Raw genomic sequence first — 8,482 nt, 5'->3', positions numbered from 1 at the left:
TTCTGTGAGTGTTTGCATCATCGCAGGTCGGAGCAACCTTGTATCAGCACATATTAATAAAAAACGATTGAAATTATACAGTGTTCATGCTTCGGGTTTTTATGGGAATGTCTTAAAAGGGCTCAATTGTGTGTGTGTGTGTGTGTGTGTGTGTGTGCGCATGCATGTGTGTACACTTATGTGCAGCATTCTTGCTTGTGTGCTTGCTTATGCATATGCCAGTGTGATAAAAGCATAACAACAGCAAACAGAAATTATTAAGAAGTCTCTATCTCTCTGTGTTCTATATGCATATAAACTTCAATATACCTACCTCGTGATTCAAACTGGAAATGAAAAGACGTCTTTAAGCACTAATACAGTGTTTATGTTTTATTCATGGGCAGTACTGCAGGTTACTACAGCATTGTGCTGCTCATCTGGGTACCATAGGAAGCAGGGGACTGAAGCCAAGCAACTCAGCCCCTTCCTGAGTCAGCTCCCCTTTGAACCACACACTGTATGCATATGCAGATTTGACCGGTTGGTTTGGATGATGATTCTGTCAAATACTTGTCTGTGTCCGAAGCATATTACACAAAGTTATCAAAGACATGCAAAAAGCAAGCTGTCAGTTTAGGAGACAAAACCCAACACTCTAAGTGTTTGGATGGGGACTAGTAAGAGCTTTATGCACCGGGGAGGATGAAAGGACTGGTCCCATACTAATCTGGAGGTAGCAAGGCTTTGTTTCACTACAGTAACCCTGAGTCAGTATTACTGGGACCAGCTACAGTGATGCTTTGAACCATCTCATGTGTATCTGTATGTACATGCAGACCTGTGGGCATAATTGCTCAGCTGTATTCGTTTTTACAAAGCATCAGTCAAGGTTAATTAATCATACAGTGTGGCGATATCCCCAATTTAATCTTTTAATAACTGCCGTGTGAGTACATCTTACTGATTTTTGAATGCAGCACTGTTTGCTTGCAGCTTGTCTGTTAAGCCACAGCAGCACATAACTGTAGGCGACCTTTAGTAAACTCCTAAGTAAGCATAAACATTGTGATGAACTAGAGATCAGTTAGGGATAAGACAACTAAGTGTCTTATTGCAGCCCCTCTAGCTTCCCTTAAGCCTTATCCCTGATGCTGTGTGATCAGTGAGTTTTGTTTCCTGACTGCTCATAATACCATTCATAGTGGAGTGTGATTGGTAACAAATTAGCCGATATATAATTATTATGTCCATCAGAGCAGGGAGGATTCATCCATAATTACAGGCCCGCCCATGTTAATTGTTTTTCCCCCATGTCATACTGTACGCTGTACATGTATGATGGCATGTGATGACTCACCCCCTACCCATCCACCCATCTGCCCAGCCCCTGCCTCGCCGCTCATGTCCCCTCAGTGAAACTCCCTGAGAGGGGAAGCTCTGAGGCCTTGACCATTCAGTCACCCTCTTTTCACTGGTAGTGCAGTAACAGTTTCACACACTGACATACCAAACATGAGCAACAAAGCCTCTAACCCCTGATTCACTCTCTCCTCTTAGTACTAAGTCCATCTGTGAGGTAAAAAAAGGGGGCTTTTTCAAGGTCATTGCACATTTAGGGAAGCTTAAAATAGAATCAGACATTGACTAACAGCAACTCTCAGCAGATCCCAAGAGATAGAGAAAAGAGAAGTCAGCTTGTACCCCTGTGTGTTTGTGTGTAACTGTAATTACTACCATACATCAAACTACGAGGGCAACGCATTTTTAAGTACTGTAACGTACTGTATAATGTTATGATCAGAAGGTGATATGTAAGGTACTTACTGTTCCTTCATTGGTTTATTAATAAATCAGAGTGCTATGCTAGAAAATACAGAAATCAACCGAAAAAAAATGCATTTATTGTGTTTGCATCGTAAAGAGGTGTAATAATGTTGCTTATGTACCTCAGTGTTAGGACTCGTGAATATGTACTGCCCCCTTGTGGTATAAAGTTGATACTCCAGCTGCAGCGTTGCCTTCAATGGTTAGATATGATAATAATAAAAATGACCAGGAAGTGAAAACCAGGGTGGAAGTAACAATTTATTTAAAACTCATTACAAGAATTCATAATTTTCAATATACTTACTGTATTTAATATAATATATATTCAATTTGATCAATTTACAATCAAAAGCAATGCAACTGAGTACTTAAAAGCAGAAAAAAGATATATACTGAATTATATGATCTTTGAATTTGCAAATGTAAATGGCGATAAAAATAAACATGTTGCTCGTTGATTATGTAGCAATGATGAAGCAAAGGCAGGCTTACTTAACTGATTGGATAATTAAGAGCTTACAACTCCAATAGAAAAAACATACGGTATCATGTGTTTGCATTTATGTTATGCATTATCTCATTTAAATTACACATTTAATGAGGTATAATATAATATAAAATATTTGATATAATATATATGTTTAGTTTATATATATATGTATTTATATAATACAACATACTTGTTTGTATAAGTACATTGATATTAAGTTGTCTCAAAGCTGTGTATGTGGTACCTTTTCTGACATGTTTTCAGTCCACCCCTCCTTTTGTCAAGTCATGCACTTAATATGCTCAGTAACAAACCACCCAGGCATTTTGTTTTGTAATAACTAATGTTTATCTAAATGCAATTACCCAAATTATTATGTTATCTGATTGACTGAGCATATATCAATGAATAGACTTAAAGAGACACATAGACAACACCAGTTTCCACCTGGATTCTCTCATTTTTCTGTGAAAAAAACTTATGTCATCAAAATGATTTAAAATGTTTGTAATAACAGCACTTAGGGCTTGCAGAGAATATATCTTCTTACATTGTGAGAGAGCGCAAAGCATCATGTGATGAAAATTATTACATAAACAACTTGTTCCAAAAGGAGCTGCCAGTAAATGTACCACATAGCCTGACTGTGAAAATACTTTATATTGTATATACTGTATAACATAGACTGTTATTATTATTCTTATTATTATTCTTATTATTATTATTATTATTACATTTATGTATAATTCTTCATGTTGGGTGTTGACTCCACGTCAGTGTCCTGCAGAAAACAATGCAATTTCTAAAATAAAAAGAGCATTGTAAAATCAAAATCAAAATCAAAATAGAATAAAGCATAAATAGAAAGCTTTCTACTTACTGGTGCAGAGCACCTGCTGACCTGGTCTGGGTCTAAACCGCGCCTGTTCACCAAAGCTACGGCTTCACCTGTCATGTCAAAATGTTGGATGGCAGCTCTGGAGACAGAAACAACAAGGAAACAGAAACAGCAAAGCTTGGTTAATGCTCACTATCCAAGCAGCAGATGTCAGACAAATTGTGAAGTTCAGATTGGCCTTTCAGGTTTGGGATGGAGGTGGGGGGAGCAGTTCATAAAGTTACTCCTGACAGCTGTCCAAACAGCACCAATAGGCAAAATGAAACAAGGAGACTGGAAATTGGAAAGAGACAGAGATTTCTCTTTGGGCTCAGTTATAACTGCAGAGTGACAGAGAGCAAGCGGCAGTCTCACCCCTCATTCAACAGCAGCAGTTGCCCTTCATTCCCATGATCTTCAGGACCACGATCATTAGGAGTCCATCCATTGTGCTTTTCCCTGATCCTGGAAAAGAATTCACAGCCATTATCAGTTGGGCATAGAAAAACCTCAGGGTGAGTGCTTCAGGTCATTATGTTATTGTTTTTTTTTACTGCCATTGTCATATACAATATAGTTGTTTATGACTGAATCTTTCATCTGATTGACTTACCAGAATGGCAACTTGGTTTTGCTTACACTCTAATATTTAGGAAATAATAATTTTATCTGCCAGCTATATGAAACTGTAGTCCTTACTTCTGGCATCTTTTTGAGTTTGGGTAAGGGTGTGTTGGCATGCTGTTTAAATAGCTCTATATTTTGTTTTTACAAATCTGTGCTGCTTATTTTCATCTCACCTGCACATTTATAGTTCCTTTTTCTAGCTTTTATCATGTTTTATCACTGTTCCAAACATCTTAAATAGAAGTGAAAATGCTGTAACTTGTGGGTTGCTGTAAAATAATTACAGGCTATACATTCATACAAACATACATACATACATACATACATACACACACACACACACACACACACACACACACACACACACACACACACACACACACACACACACACACACACACACATACACATACATACATACATACATACATACATACATACATACATCTTCAATAGGACATTCTCACCTCACACACTCCAACAACTCTTAAAAAACCATAAATGTAATGCAAAAAGGTAAAAATTTAACATTTACAGTATGATATTTAAATTGTTAGACTACAGATTACCAAACAATGTATTTTTCTTTGTTTTCAACCACTCCTCCTGGATCATCTCTCAAGCTCCTGAGGCAGACAAATACAATACTTGTTAAATACCAGTGTTGACTGAATAAAAAAACAACAATATAATAATAATAAACACAAACAATCCATCCAACACCAAAAGCTTACCTGTTCATGGCTCGATGATCAGAGGTTTTGTCAGGGGCACTTATGTCTCCGCTGCAAAAAAAACCCTAGATAAGAATGGCACTGAATCTCTTCTGAGAAATCCTATTCACTACCTGCCCAATTAAAGGGACACTTCACCTAATTCCTCAAAGGAAAATAGGCCACAGACACAAGAAAAGTAAACAATTCTCATCCTCACGTTTTATCGGGCTTCAGTCCCTCATTGCTTAAGTTGCAGTCCAGACTAAAGGATTGAGGAGTCTTGCCATCAGCCTTGGGATCAATACTATGGAGACAAAGATGGCTTTTAGCAGATTACAGTCTAGACTTCCAATTGCTATTTAAAAAAACACTTGAACACTGACGGTTTTGACAAACAGGCCAACACGAGGTCAGAGATTATGAAGATGTTCTGTTAACGTAGAGCCTAACCTCTGCACACTTCCAAGTTTGTCATCTTGCTTGATATCATTTTCATCACTTCCACGTGGATACGAATCAGATATTTCACTTAGCCTATAATGACAAAGAAAAGATGGAAGATGTATTCACCTTCTCCGATCTGTGCTAAGAGTAGCTTCTGAATGTTAGCTCACCTGTTAACAATGTTGGATTGTGCTGTGTCCAAATCATCAGCTGTGACCTTTTGGACTTCACGTCCTCCAGGGTGTCTTAAAGGGACATTCAAACATGAAGTTACATTCAGCAAGTAAGCTGTTTCAAATTCACCTTTTCTCTAGAGATTTTCTGGCATGCAAAATTATTTTACCATTGACCAACCTTTCATTAACGTGGCTATGCATTGAAGAGGATTTACTTATTAAAACTGAATGACAGAAGTGTATTTATGTGTGCATCAGCGCCAGCTGAAACGTATGTGAAAAGTAAGACTGACCTAGTTTCTTCTGTCTCTCCCCTCTCTGCCTGGGAAATCCCCTCTCTGAGACAAGGGCAAGTCTTAAGGTATCTTAAAAAGACAGAAACTGCAGGTGCACTGTACTGCTTCCTGACACAAGAAACAAAAACCTCTCTGTATCCAAGACTGTGCAAGTAAATGTGTAAATGAGATTAACAGTTGATTGTTATTGCAAATAAAATATTACTTACTTTTTACAAATGTAACAGCAACAAAACATCCCCATCACGAGCACTATCCCACCGACCCATACATAGACTGGACGACAGACAAAATACAAACATCTTATCATCAAATAATAATTAGTGAGTTATTTTGCAGCAAATTAATTCATACTATTGCCAACACATATTTTGTGAGGCACTATAATAACTGTCGCTCAGAATAATCTTCTCACTGCTGAGGTTCTGTGGTGTTGGTGAATCATCAGGAGCAGGATTCTTCATTTTCTCTGTTTAAGGTAAATACAATATTTGTATATATCATGTTTATGATGTATATGTATGCATTTTTGATCAGCAATGTAAGATAAGATTCAATAGTAAATCAGTACAACAACTCATTGCCTTACCAGTCATTTTATAATCCACACAGATCTCTTCTACAAAGCTTCCCTAAAAAGCAAAATCAAAGTATATTGTGAGAATTTAGAGTAAATATTTCACATTTACTATATGACTTTTATTGGTTTAATTTAAGTACATATTACAATTACATTATTACAAGGGTGACTCACATTAAGAAATATGCATTCTACTCGCAGGTCTCTGCAGTCTCTTGTAACGAGTGAATGGTTGTCCATACTCATCACTTCATTTGAATACCTATACGACTGAGTGCCATGCACAGTATGAGCAATCAGAGTCTGTTGAGAAAATAATAAAAAGCGTACTTTAAATTGACTGCAGCCACAACATAAAACAACCTCATTGTCAAACTTTCACCTTCATTTTTTATTATTTCCTCTTCCCTATGTGTCTTTCTTTAAACACACATAGTAAAAAAAAACTATAAATAAATAATTAAATAAAAAACTATGGACTACTGCAGAGTGTAAAGGTAAATCAAAATACCTTGTTATCATACACAGAAATCTCTCCTCCCTCAGGACACAGATATAAGAACGTGAATCCCTTAGCCATGTTAACATCGTTGCAGGAAATGTTTTTTGGAGTGCATTCTGTAAGACGATGGAGTTGTACAGAAGTAAAGAATAACCCTAAAAAACAGAAATAACAGAAGTGGAATACACATTTACTTACGTTGTGTTTTGCTGATACAAATTAACATAATCAGAATGCCAATTCGAAAAAGTTGAAGGGTCATTTTGTCGAAGGAAAGGAGAGATTAGACTCTATGAGCTCTCGACTGAACTAAACTAAAACGAGGAAGTTAAAAAAGGAAATGACGAAGTCATAAAAAAAAAAAAGGTAGTTGTAGTAGTTGTGCACGGCTAACACAAGGGGAGGCCCTTGTCCTACGGGTCAGAGACTCACATTGAACAGACCAGACCGTGCTCTTCTGACAAGACACAAATCGATTAGATTTTTTTTTTTTTTTTATTAAACAGATAAGTAATTAGATAAGCACATCCTGCAGCCCAGTATGAATTCTGTATTGTGGCAGGATGTTTTAACCAGGTGGATACATATATCCATGTTCATGTTTATGAGTGTATTCTCCTGTTATCTTTGGAGATGGGTAGTGGACAGAGGATAGTAGTCCTCCTGACATATTCTAACAATGAGAGAGGGAGAAACAGAAAGAGAAAAAAGACCTCTGAGTACTCAAAGAGGCCTCTGTCATTTCCCATTTACAAACACACACACACACACACACACACACACACACACACACACACACACACACACACACACACACACACACACACACACACACACACACGCACGCACACGCACACGCACGCACACACACACACATGCACACACACTGCAAAGATAAAGCAGAAGCCTCCATTCTGCAGCACGCTTCATTTACACTACATCTTCTCTGGTCCACCGAGAAAACACAGACCATCGTCTGTGTCACTCAATATGGGCCCCTCTCTATCTCTTCAACGCCGTCTTCTTCCTCTCTGTCCCTCTTTGTCTCTCCTTTGCCCTTCCCTATCTCTCTTACATTGCAGTAGTCCAACAGCGTAATGAGCAAAATAAATGCCTCCAAAACATACTCTCAGGATTCCACCTTAAACATAATTATCACATTGGCTTAGATGTGGGAAAAGCTATAATTAAGGCCAAGCAGATTGATTTATTAGCCAATTTGATGTGACTAACCAACCATGATCACTTCTTGGCGAGACCCGTACTGAATAAAAATGACAGCATCACAAATAAGCACGAATGAGAGAGTAAATGGACTTGGCTAAGCTCCCCTGGTGGGAAGCTGTGTGGAAGTGAAGTGTTCAATCATCTGATCCATTTTCTATAGATATCAAGTGACAGTGGAAGGCTTGGGTATCCTACCATCCCTTTCAATATCCACAGAGCCCCTGCATAAACAGAGGAGAGTAGCGATGACGCAGGACAAGCTAAGAAACACACACAGAGCTCTGAACATGCATGTCCAACAGCCCACACCCCCATAAACACCACGCGCCTAGTTCTTAAAGGAGTAAATTCCAGCAAGTCTTAACAGGACTTTTAGGGTAAATAATTAGAATTTTGCTGCTTTCGAGTCCTCTCCTCATCTGTCTCAACTCTTTCCTTCTTGTTCCGCTCATAAGAGCGGTGATGAGAGATAAACAGCTCTCTTCCCGTCTCAATGTCACCCCCTCAATGCCTCATTCTCTGTCCATGTGGATAGATGAGGGTAGTAGAGCTTGAAAGGTAGAGTTTTGGCTCTGGTTTTGTAAGTACAATTCACCATTATAAAGCCAAGTTTAAAACAAAAACTTGGTGCACTATTCAGAGCGTGTGAGTTCTGGAGTCAAAGCTGTAACGCTCTGAGAATCCTGAGTAGCTCTGAAACAATAGTTATGGCTGCTTAGTACCCTGCTTGGCTTAAGT

At 38.2% G+C, this 8,482-nt stretch overlaps 1 protein-coding gene across 4 annotated transcripts; it reads right to left on the bottom strand.

Moving 5' to 3' along the window:
- Nucleotides 1-2,054: 2,054 nt before the first annotated feature.
- LOC114568917 (uncharacterized) lies at nt 2,055-6,835 on the bottom strand. 4 transcript variants are annotated; one of them, XM_028598578.1, is made up of 15 exons: nt 6,716-6,835; nt 6,527-6,633; nt 6,190-6,318; nt 6,025-6,067; nt 5,851-5,904; nt 5,645-5,711; nt 5,433-5,543; nt 5,134-5,208; nt 4,970-5,053; nt 4,737-4,823; nt 4,538-4,588; nt 4,373-4,429; nt 3,552-3,641; nt 3,180-3,276; nt 2,055-3,101 (listed from the first exon to the last, which is right to left on the bottom strand). In XM_028598578.1, the coding sequence occupies exons 1-15, from the start codon at nt 6,777-6,779 to the stop codon at nt 3,036-3,038; spliced, it is 1,182 nt and encodes a 393-aa protein (XP_028454379.1). In that variant the 5' UTR covers nt 6,780-6,835; the 3' UTR covers nt 2,055-3,035. The 4 variants fall into 4 exon arrangements, with proteins under 4 accessions (XP_028454379.1, XP_028454380.1, XP_028454382.1 ...); XM_028598579.1 differs by having other exon boundaries at nt 2,055-3,080; XM_028598581.1 differs by having other exon boundaries at nt 3,201-3,276.
- Between the last annotated feature and the right edge of the window lie 1,647 nt (nt 6,836-8,482).

Source organism: Perca flavescens, chromosome 15 (assembly GCF_004354835.1).
Source record: "Perca flavescens isolate YP-PL-M2 chromosome 15, PFLA_1.0, whole genome shotgun sequence".
Taxonomy (NCBI): Eukaryota; Metazoa; Chordata; class Actinopteri; order Perciformes; family Percidae; genus Perca; species Perca flavescens.
This window is presented reverse-complemented; position numbering and strand designations above follow the sequence as displayed.

Coding starts and splice junctions, on each gene's coding strand:
- LOC114568917 (XM_028598578.1), bottom strand. CDS start 6,779: ATGACCCTTCAACTTTTTCGAATTGGCATTCTGATTATGTTAATTTGT. Junction 5,544..5,644: donor TGCTGTTACATTTGTAAAAA/GTAAGTAATATT, acceptor TTCTTGTGTCAG/GAAGCAGTACAGTGCACCTG. Junction 3,277..3,551: donor CTGCTGCTGTTGAATGAGGG/GTGAGACTGCCG, acceptor TTCTGTCTCCAG/AGCTGCCATCCAACATTTTG.